The sequence below is a fragment of the Columba livia genome, chromosome 10 (genome assembly GCF_036013475.1).
Source record: "Columba livia isolate bColLiv1 breed racing homer chromosome 10, bColLiv1.pat.W.v2, whole genome shotgun sequence".
Taxonomy (NCBI): Eukaryota; Metazoa; Chordata; class Aves; order Columbiformes; family Columbidae; genus Columba; species Columba livia.
The window spans coordinates 21,874,158-21,898,565 of NC_088611.1; the positions used below are offsets into that span (position 1 = coordinate 21,874,158).

At 47.2% G+C, this 24,408-nt stretch overlaps 1 protein-coding gene across 7 annotated transcripts in view; it reads left to right on the forward strand.

Annotated features, from left to right (window-relative positions):
• The window catches only part of GRM7 (glutamate metabotropic receptor 7), a 267,872-nt gene that overhangs the window by 23,755 nt on the left and 219,709 nt on the right, over positions 1 to 24,408 (forward strand). For 2 of the 7 annotated variants that reach the window (XM_065075808.1, XM_065075810.1), the window contains exon 1: positions 1,305 to 2,937. The exons of 1 other annotated variant lie outside the window; for it this stretch is intronic. In XM_065075808.1, the coding sequence (XP_064931880.1) occupies positions 1,392 to 2,937 (1,546 nt within the window). In that variant the 5' untranslated portion in view covers positions 1,305 to 1,391. Of the gene's footprint in view, positions 1 to 1,304; positions 2,938 to 24,408 lie in introns of those variants that run through there. 4 more of the 7 variants (XM_065075806.1, XM_065075804.1, XM_065075805.1 and 1 more) reach the window with 4 other exon arrangements.

Genomic DNA, 24,408 nt, shown 5'->3' on the forward strand with positions numbered 1-24,408 from the left:
CTCTACAACCACTAGAGTCAGATTTCCTTAGTAATAATAAATACAGGTAAGATGCTCAAAGAGGAGCTTGAAGTGGGCAAGAGGTAAATAAACACTGAAGAGCTTACACTGTAACTGTGCATGTTCAGCTCTAAAAGGGAAATGGAGCTGATTCTACCAAGTGGTAGCTGAGGAAGAAGTCACTTCCACCGCACAGGGGATGGACTGATGTGAGGGTTTAAGACATACGTGTGCATGGAGGGGTGGGGAACGGGCACTGGCTAAGCCGCAGCTCGACTGGCAGAGGTTGGAAGAGGAGCTGACCAGGGAAGCGGGGAGGCAGCAGCCAAGTCACCAACATCTGTGACCCCCTGGCACGTGTGTGTCCCATCCTGCACCTGGACGGCCCACTCTCAGGATGGTGATGGTGAACAGGTGTGGGTTTGGCAGGAACATTACGGCTGAGCCTTCATCCATGCTGAAAATAAATGATGAGCAACAAGGCCTGGGTGATGGCATGTGCTGGATCACGATACCCGAATTACAATGTAATAATTTCTTATGATGTTTTCAGTCCACGGAAAAAGCAAATTTTGCTCCAAAGCCCCAAAATTATGATTTCTAGTGGAGAACTCCAGCTGCTTTTATTGTTGTTTTATCCTGGCCCTACTGCAAAATCTTGCAACCTGCTACATCTGTCCAGTTCTGCTGCCCCTTTCACCAGGACCATGCCTGTGCCTCCTCTGGCTGTGGTGGTGTTTGCACAGCACCAGTCTGGAAACCCTGGTTGCAGTAAGTTCTGCCAAATACAAGTGGACACAGAGAAACAAGGGGAAAACAAGCAAACAGATAAAGTAAAAACATCCAAGCTGAAAAGTATGCTAGGGACACAATCTTAAAATTGCAGAGGTTTTGCGTTAAAATACCTTGGTAATTATTGGATGATGTGTCACCAAGCACTAGCCAGCTCCATCTCAGTCAAGACCTGACCAGCAAAGCCACTTGTGTCTGCCAGACCAGTCCTGCTGCAACATTTCAGTGCTGGGAGAGGAAATTTGGCCAGGCCAGCACAGATAAAAACCATCCGTTTTTACTGAGTTTTTTTACTGTTAGGACAGTAACAGTTACATTACTCAGACTTCACAGAAATATAACGCGTTGGAAATTAAGCAATCCCTGTAGCTGTCTCTTAGTGATTACACCTCAGAGTCACAGTTGGACCGGGCAGGGTGGATTACTGCACATTGGCTGCTGCTGGTCCAGGGTGTGATGGGACCAAATGCAAACAGCAGCTCTACTCGACCTGGTATTTATGAAGGAAGAATTAAAGGTTGTCTCCAAAAAATGTGCTGGGTCCGGTGGGAACCAGGTGTCAGAGTCGTGTTTGGAGTTACTTTTGAACTGGGAACATAATGGGGACTTGCTGGTCAGCATGGAACGGCAACAGGTGCGTCCTGGGCTATTCTAGTCTGGGGATGCAGGGAACAAAGCCAGGACATTCCAGCGTTCTCGAGATTTTGGTGTGCCCAACAAAAACAGGTCTGGAGGTCTTAAAACGGAATGAGATGCGTTACTTCAGTTTTGAGAGTATGGGGTTACACCCAAACTCCTCCTCACTGGCTCCCTCGGTACCCACCTCAGCGGGAGGAGGGTCCCTTGGCGATGGCAAAAGCCGGATTACTGGTGTTGATGCAGTCGGTTTGCTGGGATGCTCCTGCAGGGAGGGGGTGGCCGCCGGACCCCGCTGTTGTCCCCAGCACCCTCGCCGTGTCCCGTCCCCCCGGCGCCGCCGGGCCCTGCTGCCTGGGGGCGCGCTGCCTGCCCGGGCCGGCGCCGGGGGAGGAGGAGGAGGGAAGGGAAGAGGGGGAGGAAGGGAGGAGGATGCTCCAGTGGGGCTGAGAGGGCGTCCCCAAACGGAGGCGCCTTTGGTGGGTGCAGCCGTGCACGCCGCGCCCGGCTCTGGCGGCGACACCCGGGCCGCTGCTCTCCGGATCGGGCCCCGGGGAGCGCGGCCGCCCTGGTTCTCCCCTTCTCCGGTGGGTCCGGCCACCCCCTGCACCACCTGTAGCCTCCCCCATCCCCACCGAGGCCGAGCCGGTGGAGCGGCCACCGCCACCCCGCTCCGCTCCATCCCCAGCCCGGGCTCGGGCGGTGCGGCCGCATCGTGCGCAGCGGCGGCGGGCGGGGCGGCGGAGGGGGCGGGAGGCGGAGAGGACCGGCCACCATTTAAAGCGGTAGCGGCGCGGCGCGGCTCCCCAGTGCCGTGCTGCCGCGGAGCGCGGCGGAGGAGCCGCGGCCAGGGCGGGCGGGAGCGGCCGAACCTCCCCCCCTCCCGGCCCATCCCGCCCCGCCGGCCCGGCCCCTCCGGGCTGCATGAAGGCGCTGGGGAGCGCGGGCGGGAGCGCGGGGCAGCGCCCGGGGCATCGCCCGGGCGGCGGCAGCACCACCATGGTCCGCCTGGGCAGGCTCCTGCGGCTCCTGACTCTGCTGAAGTTGCCCTGCTGCCTGCTGGAGTTCCTGCTCTCCGAGGCGGCCCAGGGCCAGGAGATGTACGCGCCCCACTCCATCCGGCTGGAGGGGGACATCACCCTGGGCGGCCTTTTCCCCGTCCACGCCAAGGGTCCCCCGGGCGTGCCTTGCGGGGACATCAAAAAGGAGAACGGCATCCACAGGCTGGAGGCGATGCTCTACGCCCTGGACCAGATCAACAGCGACCCGGACCTGCTGCCCAATGTCACGCTGGGCGCTCGCATCCTGGACACCTGCTCCCGAGACACCTACGCGCTGGAGCAGTCCCTCACCTTCGTCCAGGCTCTCATCCAGAAGGACACCTCCGACGTGAGGTGCACCAACGGGGAGCCGCCCGTCTTCGTCAAGCCGGAAAAAGTAGTTGGAGTGATCGGGGCGTCGGGAAGTTCGGTGTCCATTATGGTGGCCAACATCCTCCGGCTCTTCCAGGTAGGGCTGCGCGGCGGCGGGCGGGCGGGTGGCGGAGCCGCTTCCCGGCGGGCCGGGCTGTGCCGCGGGGCTCTACCCGCCGTGGACGAGCGCTGGAGGCGCCCGCGGCTCCCGCCGCTTGGAACTCCGTTCGTGCCCCTTCAGGTGCTTCGTTTGCTTCCCCGCCGGAGCATCTGTTTTCCCTCCCAGCCACGCTCTCTGTTTCAGCGTCCTCCCCCTTCTCCCTTCTCCACCGTGCATGGCACTTTCTGGATTTATCGCCCCATTTGCAAGAAGCAAGCCGTGAAGGGAGGCGGGGGGGGGGAGGCGATGATTGAGATGGGTTTGCTTTAGAGAGAAATATGGCTCGGCAGAGACGCGGGTGCAAGGCAGCGGGGGCACGGCCGGGACGGACTTCGCGCATGAAATCTCCGCAGCCTCCCCGGTCCTGGGGAGGGTCAGGGGTCCGGGGAGGGTCAGGTGGACTCTGCCCGGCGGCTCTTGGCGGAGACGGGGCTGCTCTGGGCAGCTCCAGCCACCCGACCACTTTTTGAAGCCGGCTCGGTTCCGGCTCCCTCTGCCATCCGGGAGGGTGCGGAGCCAGCGCACCCCGCGCTGGAACGGGGGCGGCGGGGAAGGGGAGCGGGGCCGTCCCGGGGTCTGGGGGCGGCTTGGCCGGGCTCCGGCTGCAGCCCGGGAGCGCCGCTCCGAGCCGCCGGCCGAGGCTCCGGCAGCTCCCGCAAGCGGCCAGGGATGAGCAGAGCCGGCGGATTGAAGAACCGTGCGTGTGTGTGTGCGGGGGAGACGCTGCAGCGCCCTCCCGATCCGCTGCCCCCACCCCGGGGCTCGGCCTCGTTGCCTGTTGGGGCACGGAGACCTGTCCCCCCCGCCCCCGGCTGCATCCTCCTGCCCTTCTTCCAAGTCCGGGAGAGAGCATCCCCCGGGGCTGGGGGTGTCCCCCGGGGGTGGGGGTGTCCCCCGGGGCGCTGGGTGCAGCCGCCGGTCCGGCAGTGAACACCGGGTGCTGCTCGGCAGCGATCGCGGGTGCAGTGGCAGTGACAGAAACGCCACCAGATGCATCGTGAGCAGAGGAGTTTTCTCGCTTCCTATCCTACGCCTTCGCATGCGGAAGGTGGTGGTGAGGTTTATTTTTATTTTTGTGCAGCGGGCGGAGAAATCCCCCGCTTTTCCCAGCTGGAAACTCGTGAGGTTTTCATGGCAAACCCACCCAACAGTCGTCGTTACTCCTTATTCCCATCTGGCTGTTGGTGCCAGATACCCCATCGCATGCAAGATAAACGGAGGGAAGCGCCTTCTCCCACCACTGCCCTTTGCACTGCCCAGCCGGACTCGGTCCTGTCCATTTGGCTGAAAGAACATTAAGGATCTGGTTTTGTTTTTCTTGCTCACCTCCCCCTCTTGGCAAATTAAAATGCAACTTGTACTGCTGCTGGATTCAGCGGTGTACTGAATCTCTAATGATTTGTGCGGGTTTAACATGCGGGTCTTCGTACTGAAATGCTGCCTCCGAGCAAGCAGCCCGGCCTCGTGTGTGTGAGCAAGCTTGGCATCGCTGTGTGCGCTGTACTTGTTTCTGTTCGAGACTTCTTGCATTACAAACACCCCTTCCTGGGCTGCAAAGCAGATGATCTCATGTCCTGCCTGAGCTGGAGCTGCGAAGCTGGGAGGGATGCGAGCGGTGAAGTTGTGCTGAAGTACAGGTTCAGCAGCCGCTGTGGGTTTGACCAGCCAGCCGGCTGAAATTAGCCGGTTGGTTCATCCCCAGTCGCCTTCAAGAGCAAATCCTGGGCACTCTGTACCGAGATCTCGCTCAGAAGGAAATCCTGGGCACTGGGAGCCTTTTGTGAAATGCCACAATACCTGCAAAATCCTTGATATGTTACGTAACGGAGTTTGCAGAAAATAAGACATTTGGGCAGTTTCTGTGTGTAGACATATTTTTATAAATCTAAAAAATTTAATGTGTTGTGACTAAGCATCTGTTCAAAATTGCTTTTCAACCAAATCATCCAGAAAGCAGGAACTGGTACGTACTGAGAGGGATTTTACTGAACCGTGTACTTTACAGTTTGGTTCTGCCTTCTTTAGGCAGATTTTCACGCAATAAAACTGTTCCCTATTGTTCTCTCCTCCTTCAAAACACAGTTCAGACCATGTCCCAGCCAGGGAGAAATAAGAAAGAAAGAGCTATTTTAAGAAGGAGGAGGAGAATTGGACCTATGAAGCAACTAAGTACTGTTGTGTGGAGGTGGGTGAGAAGCTGTAAGTTATTGGAAAGAAAAAAACAACCACAAAAAACTTATTAACCTCAATACTTCCTCAAGTGCATGGGCTGCTGCAGCCAGCTCGCTTCTCCTGGGCCACTGCAGGTTTACTGACCGCGGCAGTGGTGACAGGTGGGTCATTTGCTCTTGAACACATTCTCCTGTTCAAACTGGCTTTTCCCCAACATCTCATAGATGAAAACTCTTTCCATCTGTGGAGGCCTCTGCGAAGAAATCTCACGGGTGTTGACATTTCTCTGACAGTATCTTGGAAGAGAAATATTTGACGCAGGGAGAAAATATTTATGATATTACCCCTACAGGGCGCAGTGGGTTTTCCTCAGCCAGGTACTGATGCTCAAGGGGCTTCCTCTCCAGAAGGGGTAAAGGTTAAGCTGTTCACCTTCCTCTCTGGATATGAAGTTACAATATCTCTCCATGCTGCTCACCTGTCTGTCTCCAGTCTAGCAGAGAGGTTTGGGAGCATCTTTAGCTGATGCCAACAGGTGGATCAGTGGGAGAAAACAGCACTGAGGTCCTCTGGTTGGAGCTGATCCATGTAGTTATTGCGTCAAGTTTTGTAGAAGTAAAAAGATGTGAAGGGTCTACATTAGACTGGGGCTTTAGGAAAAGTCCCTCCCCCTGCCTCTGTCTCTCCATCCCCATTTATCCCAGCATCACACCTTGGATAGAAGACGATGGGATTAGTCAGGGTGGGGGGTTTTCCCTGGGGCTGTGGGGATGACACCGAGTCCCAGCTGCTGCTGGAGCAAAGCGAAGCCGTAACCCTGGCGGTGCCTTTGACTGACGTGCTGCTGCTGCCGGAGCGAAGCTGTCGGGGCTGCTGAGGCTCAGCCACAGCCAGCGGGTCATCGCTCTGAGTCACCCAGGGCGTGCTGATGCCTTGGAGGTGGGCACAGGAATTGCCATTGAGGGCAGGGTGTCTTCCAGCACTAAGTACGTGAGGATTTCTCTTCCGAAATGACAGCTAATGAGAGGTGCAGCTGCCCTGCAGAAGCACAGGGTTTAGAGGAAGGGGGAGGCTTTACACCCGAGTTCAGTGCCTGTCACTGCTGTGAACTTCATGTGCGACCTTCCCTGAGTTCCTCCAGTTAAAATGTTCAGGATCATGCCAAGGTCCATCCTGAGGAGCAGGTCAGACCCACGGCTGAGCCCGGAGCAGAGCTGGGTGTTCGAGTCCCTTGGGAAGCCGAGGCAGAAGAGCTCTCACCTTGGAAGGGGTTGAACTGGGGGTGCCGCTGGCCGAATAATTTATTTGTGCATCTCCATTATTTAACTTCGTCCTCTCCAGCAGAAGGATGCAAGTGCCCTGGCAGGGGTTAATGGGGGATAAGCCCGCTGGCAATGTCCCTGTGCAGACCAGAGCTGTTCCCCAGGGGTTGTGTCCCCTCCCTGTCCTGGACATTAAACATTGGGTGATTCTGTGGATGGGGCGGTGGGCACGGAGGTGCTGCCAGCGCCCCCAGCTCTGTTGCGTTAGTGCAACACAAGGGGCGATACCGTGTGTGGTGGACCGTGGAGATGGGAATGCATAAATATTCAAGTATGTCAAATAGAGAGACTTTTTCAAAGCACAATTCTATTTGAGCATGCCAATAAATAGTATGCCGATTGTAAATTAAATATCTGTTCTAAAAATAAACCTGAAACAATTTGGAAGGCTGTTTCCAAATGCATCGGGGAGTTGAAGGCAATATGTTTTGAGGCTGCTAGTTGTGCATTGTAAAATATATTGTTACTTCACAGTGTCATAGCTTTCCTTACAAATTTAACGCCATGAAATTCAATAACTAAGCTGAAAAAAAAATTGCCAAATGTTTCATCTGCTTCATATTTTCTGGGAGTAGAATCACGCAATATGGGGAATATTAGCATACTGATTTCTTTTTTTATACTAGAAAACTAGTTTTTGGACTCCCTTAGAACTACAGACTTCTCATTACAAGCTTTAATAATGAACTAATTACTGCTTCAGGTTTTTGTCCTCAGTGGATGTAATTTCAAATAGTCAGTCAACAATCGTTCTCTCCAGCCTGAATTTCTCTTTGCTGTTTCCAGTGATGGTTCTTGTGGCCCACAGGGGTGTGTTACCCAGCCCCTTCAGGGGACTTTTGAGAAACCAGCATGGGATAAAAGACTACAATGAGACTGGGAGTGTAAATTGAAATTTTCCGCATATCCCTTGGGGGCTCTTGGCTGCATTTCCATCCGCGGGCACCTTCCTACTAAATGAGCAAGATGAAAGTTGCAATCCTGCCTTCTGCTCGAGAGACACTGAAGCCAGTCGAGATGTGATTCTTCGGGAAGGAGGGCAGCTTAGCAGCACAGCTCGGGGTTGGATGCCGCTTTGTTTCTTAGAGAAGTGTGTGTGTGCCAGGGCTCGGAGCGAGGATGCTCCTCTGCCAAAGCATTGCCAGCCTGTGGCTGCCGGGGCCGCTGCGGTGCGGGCGCTGCAGCCGCTGTGGTCCTTGGGACGTGGCTCAGGAATCAGGGTTGTACGAGAATCACTTTGTAGAACGTGTGGTCCCATCGTTGCAAGAGATTCTTCTTCTTAAGTGTGTGGTTTTTAATTAATTTTGTGCTGCTCATCCGAGGGCGAAACTTCATGGCATCACTGGAAGATTTGGCCTGTGTGTTAATAGCAATGGAAGCAAAGATCTGTCCTTGCCAAAGTGCAGCCAGCAGTCTGAAGACAGGAGGGTGGCTGAGAATGCTGCAAAAGACCGAGGATGTTTGATTGTGTAGGTTCTAGAGTGTTTCTTTCATAAAGTTCTACGGCATCTAGTAAAACGTGCAGTTTTACTAAGTTCTCACAAGAACATTATTGGAGGTGTTATTAGACTTGCAGCGCGTTTCAAACAGTGTCGATAATTCCTTCACTCTGCAGCAAAAGCCTTTGCAAACTGATTGTTCTTCCCTCTCTCCCTCTTGTTGAAGTTTCCGGCAGGAATCCGGGATTTAGGCCCAAAGGTTCCACCTGTAGGTTCTGGGTGCGAAGCCAAAGCCTGGTGTTGAGCCCCTCCTGCTGAACTCGGCTTAAGGAGGTGGTAGAAAACGGCCAGTTTAATTGACTGCAATGTACCTGCCACGGGGGGCACTCCAGTTATTGCTGGTTTTGGGAAGAAAGCTAACGCGTTCCAGCAACATTTTTCTCTAGATGCTGATATTTTTTTGATTCATTACCAGTTTATTGCATTTTCTTCTTCTTTTAATGAGACAACACTGGTTGTAGGAAGTGGAGTAATGTTTCATTTTATAAAACATATTTCAGATGCACTTTTTCAGTTAGACTCTTAAAGAGAATTTAACAAAAAGCTGAAAGCTGGAAGCAGTAGCTTTAATTCTTTTCCATAAATGGCTTTTGTGTTTCTCAGCAAGCCTTCGTTTTCATCAGTCTCTAAATATTTGTCCTTGTTACACCTAATACACGTCAACAGGCTGAGCCGTGCGGTTCTGCTCTATTGTTGTGGAAATATTGGGCTACATTTAGTAGATGCGGAGTCTTATTTTGCTGGTATAAATCAAAAGCAAAGGAGAATCTCTGCCTCAAGAGTTCACGTTTCCACATGAAGCTCCTAAGGGGAGGCTGGAGGTGCTATGGACATGGTGGGTTGGAAGTCAAATTTATTTTCTTGACAGGGCAAAATTCAGTATTAGCGATAATCTCGGCTCTTAATCCATTTTCAAGTGTCTCTCTGTAGACTTTGGGTAGAAGGGACCGCAAAGAGTGCAATTCCCAGTTTACTCTTTGAAATGGAAGAAGGTGACCTCTTTGGAATGACAAATGGAGGGATCATTTTGAGGCGCTAATTTTTATGAAAGAAATATTGATCTGGTTTCGAAACTCGTAACACTAATACTGTAAAACTATATGTACTATATTCTGTATTTCATTCTATTAAATGAGTTTTGCTTGGAGGCATTAAAACCATCCAACACAATACTCTGCATCACAATATCAAATGTTGTTATTTCTATTTATAGTGGTATTCAAATTAATCTCAATGAGTGACAATGCTGACTGTCTCAGACACAGGACTATGATGAATTTTATCATAATATTGGAAGATATGAAGCATGTAATTAAGGCTGTTTGGAGAGCATGGAATTCAATATAGTCAGGTCATTAGTGTAGTGGAGTGGGTATCCAGGCAGAGAGAAATTTTAAGAAAAACAAGTATTTCTAAATCCTTTCTCATTCCGGATGATTTCCAAGGTCCTATAAAGCTCAAGGCAGTAGAGAAGCATCACCAATTTAGCAGAGACTAAAGCAGGGCCCTGATATGGACCACTACAGTGTGGCAGCCCTGTCCCAGGCCACCGGTCACTCGTGCATGGTCACCAGGGATTTGTCCCGCTGGAGTGACTCTCATACCTGTTGTCAGGTGAGACATGAGGAAGGGATTGGTGACCCTGAGGGTGGTGAGAGCCTGGCCCAGGTACCCAGAGAGGTGGTGGAAGAACCATCCCTGGAGACATCCCAGGCCAGGCTGGACGGGGCTCTGAGCAACCTGAGCTGGTGAAGATGTCCCTGCTCGTGGCAGGGGGGGCACTGGGGGAGCTGGGAAGGTCACTTCAACCCAAACAATGTGATTCTACGATTCTATGACCTGCAGACCATGGAGCTGCCATGCAGCTGTACTACATGGGGAAGAGACTCCAAATGATGGTGGGACCTTCACCTCTGGGTGTCGCGCCTTCTCCAGGGACAAGTGCCTCCAGTTGGCAAAATTTGTCAAGTTGTGTTATATTTCCAGAGAAACCATAACTCCAGCAGTGCTGCCCAGCATCTCTCTAATTTAGTCTTTATTGTGATAAGCGATGCTTTTGCTGTATCATTTGGGAAGCCCTTGTCTTCCCAAGGTCCTGCACTGCCTGGCATGGCACAGGTGACATCTTTTCACGTGTAGGGCACATCAAACAGCTCTGGGTTTGTTCAAAGGGTAGCCTGACCTGTGGGGGAGAGAGGGACAGTTAGGACCAGTCTTAAGTTGCAAGATTTCATTCTGATGATGGTTCTGCTTAACGTCTGTGAACATGTTTGTGCATGTAGGTGGACGGGATCTGGCTATTTCACTTGGAGAGTTTCAAGCATCACTTTGTCCTGGTACCATCCCGCTCTGGTCCCTCAGGTGTTCCCCTCTCATTTTCAGTGAGGGTCTTGTCACCAATTCCTCCCAGTTCTCCATCCTTCCAGTGAGCCACCTGTCTGGGATGGGACCTGCATAGCCAGTCTGGTCCTAGCAAATACCTGCCTAAGTTATTTTATAAACTTTTCTCAAGAATATTCTACAACCTCCATGAAAGGCTATTTCTTTTCCTCTTAATAGCCAGCTTTGAGCCTCTTTGCTGGAAATTTTCCTGCTTTTGTTTTGACTGTACTTTCACAGCAGGCTACGAAGCTTAAGTGCAACACCAGATGCGATGCAATAGGTCTCTTCCTAAAGCAAGACGTCTGCTCTCCCTTCTGTGCGGGAGATGAGGTACAAAGAGTAGAGGGTTTGAATGCTTCAGTGGGAGAGATTTATCTGCAAGATTAACGTGCACTCAGCTGGGACTCGTGAAACTCAGTTTCTCTCTGATTCAGGCTCAAGATGTTAGCCTGAAGTCCCAATGGTCTGGATAGGTACTAGTGGTTATTTTAAATTGTCTTGTCCTTGTGATGCATTTCCAGTCTATGCTACCTGTGCTAGAAAACAAACAAAAATCCCACAAGAAATTTGCTTTCACAATAGCCCTTGTTTAAAGCACTTAATTTTTTTCAAATGAAGACAGTAATAAAATCCCAGTTGTCTCTATTGAGAATCTTGGATGGAGACGACAGAGGGCTGACGATCTCAGGAGCCCTTTGTGCCTCCGTTGTCTCAGATGGAGATGCTCAGCTCCGGTGCCTTGCAGGTTTGGTTTCTCTGCTACCATTTTAGAAGTTGTGTAGAGCAAAGCATTCTGCAAGCTTATGTGCAGAAGATTTTCTAATAAATTTATTATTCATAAATATTTTAATAACAGTAATTAGGCATTCATCAGAATGGAGATTTGTTTCAATGTCATTACATTCAGCCTCATAATTATATGCATGGTATTTTTGTGCACAGTGCAAACTGAGTGCAGTTGCTTTGCAGACGTATTGCAGCACGTGGAGGAATTTACATCTGTGCAGGGTTGGCATCAGGCAAGTTATTCAAGTTCTGGTATTGCCAAAGAAAGCTTGACCAGACTGACTGGTGGCAAGTTCCCTTTTCCGTATGAATATGGCCCTTAGTTCTGGGAGAGCGGCGTGTTTGCTGCTTTCCAAGTACCTCTGCATGAGAAACACAATTTGCTAAGCTTGGTCCATGTTTTTGTTTTCAGCCACAATGCAGAGGCTGCTGATGTCTAATCCCAGCAATACAAGAGCAATCCCAGCACACTTACTTTAAATAGTGAGGGTACAACCATATACTTTCTAATTTAAAAGTAAAACAAAGGTCATCTCATGTTTCCAGGATGAGCTCAATGTTTGATAGGTTGCTAATGCTCATTGGGAGTTGTGGCAGTGTATCCTGACTATCTCAGTACTTAAATTCCGTGCTAAAAAATCATAAAAATAAAAATCAAAGGCAACCTAATTGAACCCCACAATTTTTAAAAGTGTTTCTGTATGGCCGGGGTCAAGTTCGCTGCTGATGGATGGCAGCGGAGCTCTGGCAGCTTTTACCAGCTGTCCGTACACCAGCCTGTGCCTTTCTTTTCTATTAATATCTCTTTATTCCCTTTGAAACCGGGTAGGTTCCCCAGTTCTGTGACCTTTGGGGCATCAGGTGTGCTGAGCTGCCCTTAGCGTGGTCATGTCTGTGGGCAACACATCAGAGATGAGTGTGAAACAATAAGATGCAAATTAATCTAATGGATGGCTGGAAGTGAGTAAATTGCCCTGTTGCCATGAGAGGCCGGACAGCAAAACCAGCAGCTTTACCAGTGCTGGGACAGACAACGTGCCCAGAACCAGTTCCTGTGCTCAGCCCATCGAGGTGGAGTCATAACAGGCAGGATCAAGGCCAAATCCTATTTAATAAAAAAATGGCAGGAATCAATCAAAAGACGCAGGGAAACTGTCAACTCCGATTTGTCTGGAAGTTGTTATGATAATAGAAATGAAATCCAGCACTAATAGAGATGTTTTAGTGATTTTTGAAGAGGGTAATTTTGCAGTGGGACTTGAATGCACAGGCGTGATATTGACAATAAAAATTAGTTAACTGACTTTTTGGGGTTTTGTAGTTTTTATATCCAACAGCAGTACAGAAAATCTCAGAGTATTAGCCATGTAAAGGAAATTATCTTGTTAAGGTGTTTATACCTTTACTACAGCAAATGATTTTCAAAATTAGGAACAGCTATTGTGATATTTGGGTGCCTTGATTCCCCAGCCAGTCTGTGGCAACTCCACGCCTGTTCCAGCGCTTGAAAAGGTTTCCCATAGCAGAGCGTTAGTGCCCTGGATGAAGTGATTTGTGAACAGTATGTATGCCATGCTGGAAGTTGACACAAGAATTAATTTCCCATCTGCCTGCAGCAAGCACGATGGCATCAGCCCTTGGGGACTTACAGCTCGTTTGCACTCCGTTAGCTGAGCTGGAGCTGTGCAAACCGAGAAGTGACTTGACTTCTTGGAGTGTTATGGAGGATGCCAGGACAGCTGCAGTAATCTGTGCCACATCTGGATGGGACAGCGGGTGAATGCTGTGCAGGCTGCAGAGGTGCCCAAGCCCATTGAAAGGCAATTTCCAGCTTGAGGAATGTCACCAATATATATATTGGTGATATGATAAACTGTGAAGGGCATTACACCCATGAAGAAATGAAAGCAATCACAAATGAGCGTTTTTCCCACCTGTGATAAATGTATTCTGCTAGAGAATCAAACTGTTATTAAAAAAGCCCCCAAACTCTGTGCTTATTCTCTCAGGAAGAATCTTCTTGCTTTTCAGAAGAAAATAAATACCCCTGAGCACAAAAGCGCTGAGGAATGAGGCCGATAAGTCTCCTATGCTGTGTCCTGCTTGATTCAAGCAAAGCTGCTGCTGCTGCTCGAAGAAATCCATCTGTTAGGGAAATAATGGCTGGTTATTCAAATGTGCGTCATGGCTGCATCTGTGATGAATGCACGTATGTGAAATAAAGCTCATACTTGTTTCTGAGTACACATCTATGCTTCATATTGTAATATACCCTTGATATTTAAACATATAACGGCTCTTTCCTGCTTATATTAACCAGCAGCTGCTCGTGGCTCTAAGCTCTGCTCAGCCCCAGGGAAAACGCCGCATTTGGGGCAGGTTGGGGACCCTCTGATGGGTCACAGGGCACGTTTGCATGTTTGCAAACACCAAGACGCAGCAGCAGTGGGACACATCATTCATGGGCGAAACTCTGAAAGAAGTTGCATCGCTTCATCAAAAATATGAACTGTTCCACAGGGCAAACCAGCTGATTTGTGATACCTCTGTGTGGCAAATCATTATATTCATTTCTATGCAATGGTTTGTTTATACAGTTTGCTTTGGTTTGCCTTTTGCTGCTTTTTTAAATTGAGTTTTTGAGCAATAACTGTGTGTGTCTCCCTGTTCCTTCCCCTGCGGTTCCTCCCTCAGCTCCGAGCAGCCTGGAGAATTGGTCTGACAGCTGATCCCAATCTCCAGGGCGAATTTGAGATCAGATGCTATTGGGTTCATGAAATGAAGTTTTTCTTTCGTGTGCCATTATAAAGGTATCATTGAGCCAGCAAAATTAGCAGATCATTTTTTGTCTTTCCTACTGCTTTCATAGAGCATGGTAAATCTTATCACCTAAATGGCAATAAATACGGCACACATTAAAAAATAACAAAAACAATGAGGTCTAGTTTAAACACACAGTGAGGAGAAAACACAATCATCTTTCTCAATTGAACTGCGTATTGTTCATGAATCTTTTTGTCATATTTGTTGACTGAGGGTTTTGTTTTCTTAATGTGCTCCATGAAGACAAATTAAAAACGCCAGTTGGTTAATGAAATAAAATTACACTGAGGCTTGTGCTGCTTTGCATCTCAGTTTTAAACTTGGCGTTATACCCTTGCAGTTATATAGTTACTGACATATAGTTACTATCCATATAGTTACTATATCCTGACACATAGTTACTATATCCTCAGAGTTTCCCAGTGGGGGGTGAGATGGAGTTTGGGCTGTAGCAGCGGTTGGGCTACAAAATTACCTTGGGAAGGGTGGAAAATGCCCCCTGGGGGTTGTCAAAGCTGCTAAGTGGAAATAAAGTACATTTCCAGTTCCTCCCATTTTCGTTTTATCCCAGCCTGTGTCTGAAAACCAAGTCATTATATTGATTATGACTGTAAAACTTCATAAGACATTTTGGTTGTAACCGGTGGTAGCCCTTTGGGGAGCGTTTCAGTGGTGAGAATTAAGGTTTCGGTGAATCCCTCAGCCCCTTTGGGTGATCTCTTTGCCATGGTCCACATTCACAGGCTCCATTTTTTAGTTTGCTTTGCGTTGACTAAATCCACGTTGCCTTTGGTTGACCGGTGGGTTCCATAGGGATGCTTTTCCCTCCTGTGTGTTTTGCCATGGTCCGCGGTGCTCCCCTGGTGACACGGGGACAGTAGATGACACAGGACCCAGTGACCATCGCAAATCCCTTTGGAAAGCTCTGTGTGCTCAGTGAGTTGCCCGGGATACTTACCGCAGGGAAGGGGCATATTCGGCTAAATGGCAGCCTGTCACTGCACAGAACAAAACACTCTCATAAGCTGCAGCAATTTTAAAAACAGAAACCAGGGAGAAAATGGACTCGCAGGTACAGAGCACTCAGACAGGGAATTGGTGCTAATGCTGGGGATGGAGACCGGGAGCTGCAGGAGGCAGCAAAGTTACCGCTCTCATCCGTCTCGCCTTATCAAATGTATTTTTGGTTGTAATTTGGACGAAGAACTCCCTCAGACTTGAACTTGTTCTGGTGTGGCTGCTGGGTCCAGGCTGGGTGTGATGGGGGATCGACCGCAACCCCACGGCTGCTCTGGAGGGCTGGATTGCTTTGGAGAAACCTGCGTTGTATGAACTCTGTCGGGCCCAGATTAGATAATATCTGATACCCAAAAGTAACACATGACCTGGCTGGGGAGTGTAGCAGATGAGTACTCGGTATGAGCCTTGGCGCCTCTCAAACTTGACAAATTTATTGTCAGAACAGCAAAAAAAGGAAGAAAAAAATGTTTTCTCTCCAGGTCTTTTTCCTCGCCCCCCCATCCCTGTCCCAGTGCTCACATTAATTAAGCAAACATGGTACAACTCTTTTCCTTAACAGCTGGCAATGCGTAGTATGTACAGTTAGACTTCAATCCATCACCAGCTGCAAAAGCCACAGAGCACTTCAGTTTCTTTGTGAAGGGCACACAGCTCAGCTCAATTTCAGGTGTCACCGATATAAGACAAATATTTAGAAGACATTGTTTGTTTGGTTTGGACCTATGAAATACACCCTGTCACAGAAACCAGGGTGTAGCTCAACAGAATTTGTGTGCAGGGTACAAACCCTTCACCATGAGGACTGTCCTGAGGACGTGGGTCTGGAAAGCTGTCCAGGGAGGCTTTGACGTCAACCGGGGCTTCTGATTGCCAGCATAATATTAAAAATATAAAAAAGGTTGTAAAGGCAGTGCATAAACATCCGGCTTTTTGGCTGGAGTGGCTGGTCAGCGGGATTACGCATTGCTATTATCCCAGGTTTTTGCTCATTTAGTTTCACAGATGAACACAAAATCTACCCATAAATAACCAACTCAACGTCATCTTCCACAGTTTTGAAAAGAGAGAAACCCTGCCCATAGGCTAACAGACTAGTAAAGTGAAGTGTCTTCTCATGCAAAACAAAATCCTATCTACTTTTAACAAGGTTTAATCTCTGACTGCCAGGATTGCTGACTTTTCAACAACTTGTCGTTGCTTGAGAGTCCCAGTTGATTGGGAGAAGGATTGAAATACATGTACGCATGTTGGCAATTAGGCATTATTACCATTACTGAGTTTGGTCAGGTGGATGTGCTGGTACCATTAACAGCTTTGACGTAACGGCAGATGGAAAGGATTGTGGTGAAATCTGGTTTCTGCACTGGCTGAAACTTGGACTAAAGTACCTTTGGGTGTGAACCGAAGTGGATCTGGGTGGACATGGAGTTGTGTGAGTCTTAACGCCAGCCTGTGAGAGGATCAGCGCCTTTTTCTTGGCAGTACGAAGGAAACCAATGATCTCTGTAACTTCAGTGTAAGAAACCTTATCCCTGGAGTGGCAGAAGCAAAACCTGGCTTTTGGAGCTTCAAAAATGCAGGTGGTTGGTACCAGAGCTCTGGTAGGACCAGCTCAGTTTGACCCGCCGAGCACTAAGCACTGTGAAAATCCAGCCTGCCGAGATTTTGGGCATTGCTGCGATGGATCCTAAGAAGAGGCAAATATATTATAGTATTTTTTTCTTTGTGTTAAAATGAACTTCCCAGGTTAATTAGTTGATTCCCCCCTTGCACTTTATCATGTATCTCCAGATGAGTTTTTCAATTCACACCTTGGTGACAAGAACATTATTGTGGGGAGCAGCACCCACAGCTCTGCTGGTGATGTGTCCAACCAAGGGCATCGGCGGGTCCTGGTGGGACAGGAGCCCTGCTCTGCAAAGAGCAACAAATGGAGCTGTCTGGGTAAGAGGAGAAATGGGATCACACACTTCTTCAAGATGTGATCATGCTCTTCAGACTTTCGTAAAAATAAGAGCCCCCTACCCAGTCAGAAAAAGCACTTAAAGCTTCAGATTCATTTTAAAAAATCTCACAGACATAAGCCTGCCCAAAAGGCTCAAAACTCAAAGACGTTATGAAGTTTTAACACAATTATTTTAAAGGGACTATAGATACTCACAGTAACTTGTGGCCAGAGGAGCTGGGATTGTTGAGAAGTCGTGTGAATACAATTGCAATGGCAGTGAAATGACAAAGCTCTAGACAAGCTCTGAGGTGCTCAGGATGTTTCTCAAGACTTTTTCAGGATAGAAAGAACCTAAACATGAAAAAAAAATCAATTATAGGCAGTTTTAAAATTTTAATTCAGTAGATTTCGGCACTTTGACAAGTGAAGACAGACATATTAAAAATGTCTCGTGCTCTTCAACTTAAAAATACTCCCTAGTACAAAAAGTGGTTGAAATTTGATTAAAATCTTCTATAGTGAAAAATGGTACTTGTGTGGTGTTTGAAATAGAGAACGTAAAGCTAATTCACGTGTGCTGGAGTCCCAGCAGCGGCTGTGCCGTGGGGCCACAGGGACCCATCACGTTGATGCTTTTGCACTTTTTGACTTTCTCATGTTTAATTCACTAATCCAGTGCTTTGGCTGGTGATTTTGGCATCCCAAGCGCTTGATCCTCTTCAAAGAGTTGACATTCTCTCAGTGCATTAATTCCCCTCTGGCGTTAAGATGATAAGGTATTGATGAGAAACCTTGGAAGATTAAGACTTGAATTGAGTAAGAGGAGGACTAACCTTAATTAATGCGTGTTCCTGCTTCTTTTATGCCAGTTTATCTTCTCTTCATTAATGTTGTTTAAAGTACATTATAGATACGTGATTATAGACTTATTTCAAAATGCGATGGTGAGTAGTTGGCATGATCCAACCAAAGGTGATACTTAGATGGCAAGAGAAAAAGTAGTTACCAATGTGGTTAAGCCTCCTGCACCACAGGACTGTGATGGGGTGCCTCCTGGCTGGAGCTGGCCTCTCTGTCTCCGGATTAAATGAAAATTAAACCGAGCAGCCTCATGAATCTTCTTCAGCTTTGCCAGTTTTTATTGACTCCTGTAATTGCCCTAATGAGACACTGCATTTAAGTTGTCTAGTCGCTCCCACCCACTAGTTTTTCTCTTGCTTTTCTGAAAGTCTATTTTTCACATGGTCTGCTCCTGTATGCAGTTCTTTACATTAACGGTTTTTAAATGACAGTTCTTCTATATCTTTTTTAAAATGTTCTCTGGGGAATTATGCTTCAAACAGGGAAATTGTGTGTTTCATTATCAAAAAGGGTTCAGGCTTTATCAGAGTCTTTTTGTTATAGTTGTCAGGGAGGTTTTTATTATTATTGTTAAATTGAATAATGGGGAGGAACCTGTTCTTAAGTCTTTGTACAAGAACTAAAATTTAAATCCAGATAATCCTGCTCTGTTTGTAAAAGTGACTTTTTAAGGTTAACTGCATTTAGTTACAATCATTGGCTTTGTTACTTTATCTGAATTAGATGGCAAGGGGTTTTGCAACTGTAATAAGGGAGGATTGAACCCGGCTTTTAAATGTAGATTGGATATCTGGTGGTTATGGTGGTTATTTGTCGGGGACTGTTATTTCTTGGTAATGGGAAGAAACCCTCAGCCGCTCAGGGCTGGCAGGGACGGAGCTTTAGGGGAGCGGTGTGGAAAGAGAAGCTTCACAAAGACCTGGAGCTGCATTTGCTTTGTAGTGAGTACAGAATATTGCGTTTTGGGTGGGGAGTGGGATGCTCCCCAGGTAGAGCAGGTGGGACCCACCACCCTGTTCGTGGTCCCAACAAGGACACGCTGGGCAGCTCTTACTGGCACCGCTCATTCTCCTAAAGCTCAGTCACTTGAGCCAAATATTATAATTATGGACCATTTTCCTCTGGCTTTTCCCTGTTAGCGAATACAGGCAGCTGTGCCGGTACCAGAGCATCCTCACCCACAGCTCACTGGTACCATCACCAGTTTGCACCACCTCCAGAGCCGGGCTCTGCACCAGCAGCTCGGCTGGAGCATCATAAAGCTGGAACTATCACTGTACTGGAGCCGGGATGCTAATTATTGTTCTGCATCAAGTCGGTGTTATTCAGAGCCATCAAACATCCTTGGGATGGCAACGGCTCCTGATTTCTTGGGGCTGGGATGGAAGCTGAATAAGCAATAAAGAGAGGGAAAGCAGGGATGTGAGCGAGCTCTTGCAGCCGGGAGTCACGGCGGTGAGAAAAGCAGAGGCAGCGGAGTGTAACCTTTGGAAATGTGGGTCAAGTTCAGCACATACTTTTGAAACAGCCTTGTCAAGAAAAAAAAAGAAAAAAAAAAAAGGAGAAATAATTTGAAAATTTAAAAAAATATTCATTTGAGCATATTAAGGCCACTCCAGACTTTGGGGAGCTCGCAGTTCAGAGAAAGCACGAAATGTAAATACTTTATACAATCTTTACTGTGAGCATCATACTCACTATGGCTACGAAATGCATCATTTTTTCTTTCGGATGCTGACATTTGTTGACAAACAGGAATAAGACAATCAGGAACAACCCCGTGGGATTGTTTTGGTGTTACGCTGTGGGAACTTTCCTTGTAATTACCACAGAAAGGCAAATTGCAGCCAGCATTTTAAAATAGCAAGTGTAGATACCGACCTTTTTCAAAGGCTTTGATGAAAGATGCGAAAAATTCATTATAATATTTCTAATTTCCCGACATTAAAATAGGAAAGACTTTCTCAATGTGCATCTTCTCAAACAGTTATTGTCAAATGTCCTAGTTTAACAAAGGTCCCTTGAGTCTATGCATGCCAATGAACTGCACTATTGAATTTATAAATTGGTGCTAATATACGCTCTACAAAAGGAAAGGGTTTCTTTCTGTGTATACGTTGCTGTCATACAATTCATTACTGTAGTATAAATGCTTGAATGAGTTTGGTCTAAAAGTGCATAAATATATTTAAATAGATTTAAAATTAGGACTATTAAAATAACTACACAAATCCCCTAAGAGCATTTTGGTGCAAAATTAAACTCAGGACACACAGGAAATATCAAAAACTATATATATGATTATAAATGATTTAATCATTGTCATGAATTGTTTTTTATTTAAAGTCATAAGAAAGCTCAAAAATAATCCTTAAATCCATTTCTAAGGTGGTAGGGAAGGGAACCAAAAGCACCTGAGTGCTGGTCACTCTTAAGAACAGGCAGAATTCTGGGTTGATGCCAGTTGGTTTATTTTGCTGTGGGTGAGGTTGTTTGGGGGGTTTATAATTGACTTGAAAGACCCTTAACGAAACCCATTCTTCAAAGACACAATAAGACAGTCCCTGCTCAAAAGAATTTACCATCTAAGCAGAAAAAAAACAACAAAGGCATTGGAGGAAAGATGCTTTATCTCTTGCAGATGGAAAATGGAGAAACAATACAGATTGAATCACCTCTGATGGTTTGAGGCAATCTGCGCAGTTAACTTCTATAACCTGAGTCCCCGTGACCACAAAAATCATCCTTCCCCATCCAAATGCTGGGGTGGAAGGGAGCATTCTCCACGGGACACAACTTCTGTGCCTTCTTCCTTGCTTCTAGGGCTTGATGTTATAGAATCATACAATCGTTCTGGTTGGAAAAATGATCAACATTATCAAGTCCAACCATAACCTAACAGTGGCACTAAAGCACATCCATAAGAACCTCGTGTTCACACCCTGTTGTCCTTGGCAGCCTCCACACTGCTCCGAGCATCATCTCAAAGGGCAGAGGAGCCTTCCCTTTAGAGGGCTGGGACAGCTCTGCTGTGTGTTGTTGAGATTCCTTATCATCAGGTGAACTGTTGACAGTAAGCCAGGTAGTTAATATTAACAACGGGTGAAAAGGAGAGTCCTTAAGCACTTGTTGCTGTATATAAAACTTAAAGGATCAAAATATCAATATAGGGGGAGGTTAATGCTATTCTCTTTAGAAAAGAAAATAATGGAAGGGGGGAAAAAAACCATTAGTGCCTCAGGGAAGTAACAGCATGTGCAAGGGCGGAGCAAGGCCAGAGCAGGTGTGCAATGAGATAATTAGGGTGACACAGGTGGAATCAATTAGGAGGTGGTAAATGAGAGGAGCTGTGGGGAGAGGGGCAGTAGGAGGTTGAGCTGTGTGGGGGAAAGAACATATTCTCTTCTGGTGAGTGAATATTTAAACTGGTTTGGGGTAATTGTTGTTGCAAGCTGAAAATTTGGATGCTGTAATGTGCTGTGTTCAGAGGATATGTTTTTGTAAAGGAATATCAGGAGCTAATCTTAGTGAAAAGGGCTCTTTAGTTTTCTTGTTGATCCTGCCAGTGCTGGAAGTTGCTAAAGAAGGTTCTTCTCTTGCCATGAAGTACCTGGGACTTGAATTTCACCCCAGTAATTCCTGTCTGTCACCTTCTGTCCCCTGAAACCCCACAAATCCATGTGTTAAGAAGCCCCTTGGATGGGCGGAAGGGACTTTCATCCGGTGCAATAGTTATCACCGCACCAGGATGGGGAACTTTGCTAGAACCTTCTCCTGGGCCTCCAGAACTGAATGGAAAATTTGGCATTGATGGATCTAAGCTTGTAGGAGAAATCCGACTTGCAACACAAATTCGGGTGCTGGTTCTTTTTTAGTGGAGTGTGAAGTGTCTCACATGTACCTTAGAGAAGGTTTTTCACTTAAAAGGAAGGAAAGGAGTGCTTTGGAGTTCATGCTGTGAGTTTTCTACAAAGAATGACTTTAAATGCACTTTTTGTAATGCAAGACTTTATTTATTTTAAAAAAGCCTGCATTATTAAATTTGGGTTTGTCTATGCAAACAAACATGAATTATTTTGCTAGCTCAAGTGTCTTCTCAGTCACCCATAAATAAGAAAATGACTTGAAAGTGCAATTGATCAAAAATGATGCATTGAGTTTTTCCCTACAGGGAGGCCATTGAATTCGGAGTTCTGTTAGGCCGTGAATTTCTCACTCATGCACAGAAAGCCTTTCTCCTTCAAAGCTGCCTTTCATAATAATATCTTTGTTTTGTGCAAATGATGCAATAATTCAGCTAAATCTGCCCTCATTGAGGAAAAATAGAAATGAATTGTGCGTGACACGGAATGAATTTCCAGCCGGCTCGGTGGGAAGAGGTAAACAGGGCTGACGGCTCCGGGTCTGGCCGGTGGGTGCTGTGCCCAGAAGATCAGCAATGTTTCCAATGGCACGTAGGGAAATGTTTTCCAGCGTGGTTTGTTCTCCTCGGGCTTTTGGAGCTACTTATACAGCGGGGAATAATAAAAGCAGATGGTTTCTTGCACATGCGAGGAGCAGTGGGGGAAGAAAGGAGCTTTAGTGTTCGGGGGTTTTTCTGTCTGCAAAGTGAGTTTGATTCAAATTTTGTTGAAAAGCACTTGTGTTAGCTTGAGAAATGGTATGGGGTTACTGTGTAATTGGACTTGGTATTGGTGTCAACCATCAGGAGCTGGGTTTGCATTGAACTGGCAGCTTTCAAAGACTGTGGGTGAACAGGCGATGCCCTGGTAGATCCCATTGCCATCAGCAGTAAATATCTCCTAATTATCGCTCATCGGTGTCGCCCAGAAGGGCAGGTTTCCCAGGGGGGCTGTGGGACCAGCGCATTTTACCACCTCCCTGTCTGGGTTTTTCCCTCCCCGCTGTTGCATTTCATCTTCTGCATTATCTGAGGGGGCTGGAATTAGCAGCATCAAGAGAATTTTGACGAGATCAGGTGTACGGTTATAAGTGGATTATGCAATGTTGGCTGTAAAACTGAAGTTTAATAAATGGGTCAAACTTATTCCGGTTCAGGGAGCTAATGCAGCCGTATTCCCACGCAGAGAGCCCAGCATCGCTGCAACTTAACCTACATGTTACTGGTGTTAGGACAGATGCACTGAAATTAATTTGGTCCGTGTGACCTACATAGTTACACAAGGTGGAAATAATAAGAAATAAACAAGAAGATGAGAACGCATTAGAGCAAATCCTATTTTTGTCCTATTTTTTTTTTTTCCCTGCCTGGTGAATACTAATGTACAAATCAAAGGGATATGGTGAAAAGTGTTTTAAATAACCATCCTTGTTAGAGGCTGGTGAGATGGGAAAGGCTTGTCATTATGCAATACGAAAGAATGAGGTGATCTTTATGTGCAGAAGGGGAAAATAAGAAGCAAAAACTACAGTAAAATCCTTTTTCCTGAAGAAAGGAGCCAACCCTTGTGGTTGCTGTTCTGGACCCTCTGCACAGCAGAGAAACGTACCTTGAGTTGGCTTTTGGTTGGTGCTGAAAGGTGTGGTTACTGAACTCTAAGCTCTATTTTAAAACAGTGGGAAAAACAAATAATTATTGAGGTAACAGGAGATTCTTAAAAACCCAAGATAATTGAAGTTCCATATGTGGTGGGGAGTCCGTGCTCCTCGGGGAGGAGGTGACAAGCTGGGGGTGTCACCTCATGCCACTGGGCTGGCCTGTTGTCCCACCGGGCTGGTCCCTGGGCTGGTGGCTCCAGGGGAGATGCTGGAGGGGGAGATGGATGCTGAATTCAAGCTGGATTTAGAGATGAATTTGGAAAATTTGGGGAAATGACAGCAAATTAAATCAGCTGTGTGCTATCTTGCGTATATCATGTGTGCGTAGGAGCACACCCGGATTCAGCTGTTCCTGCTGAAACAACAAAACCTCTGAGGACCACCTGCCAGGCTGGCTTTTTATTTTGTTCCTAACTTAAACCTGTAATCTTGGAGAGAGCAGGGAAATGATTGCTAAAAAGGCGCAGAATGTGTCTGAGGGTGTTATGTAACTGAATTTTGGAGAACCGAAGGGAGGAGGATTAATGATGCTTTTGGAATGCTGATATCTGCCTGGGATGCTGGGGGCTGAGAAACAAGTAGCTGAATACAGGAGTAAAGGGGTTTAATGAAAGGGGTGTATTAGGTAAAAGACATGGAGCAGAAAAGTCATGGCTTACAGGTAACGGGAGGATGAAATCTTACACATAATTAAGCTAATGAGGCCAGGGTGCAGCTCTAATGAGAAAGGTGCCATAGAGCCCAAGAAGCTCCTGCTCGGGGGTTATTCTGAAGAGCGGAATGGACTCGAACGGGCTCCCAGGCTTGGAGTTCCTGGAGCATCTGATTTACTGACTTCTCTTGCTCGAAAGGAGAAAAACGTTAAGAATCCAATTTCAGTGTTCCTGGCTTCGTTTAGTCCTCAGGTTTCTGTGATGATGAGGCTTACTCAGCACTGTGCTTCCCATGCTGGGGTGTGCAAATGAGCTTACCCGTTATACAACTTGCATCGCTTATTCTCTCCCAGTTTTTGTGCTCAGGTATGTTCACCGCCTTC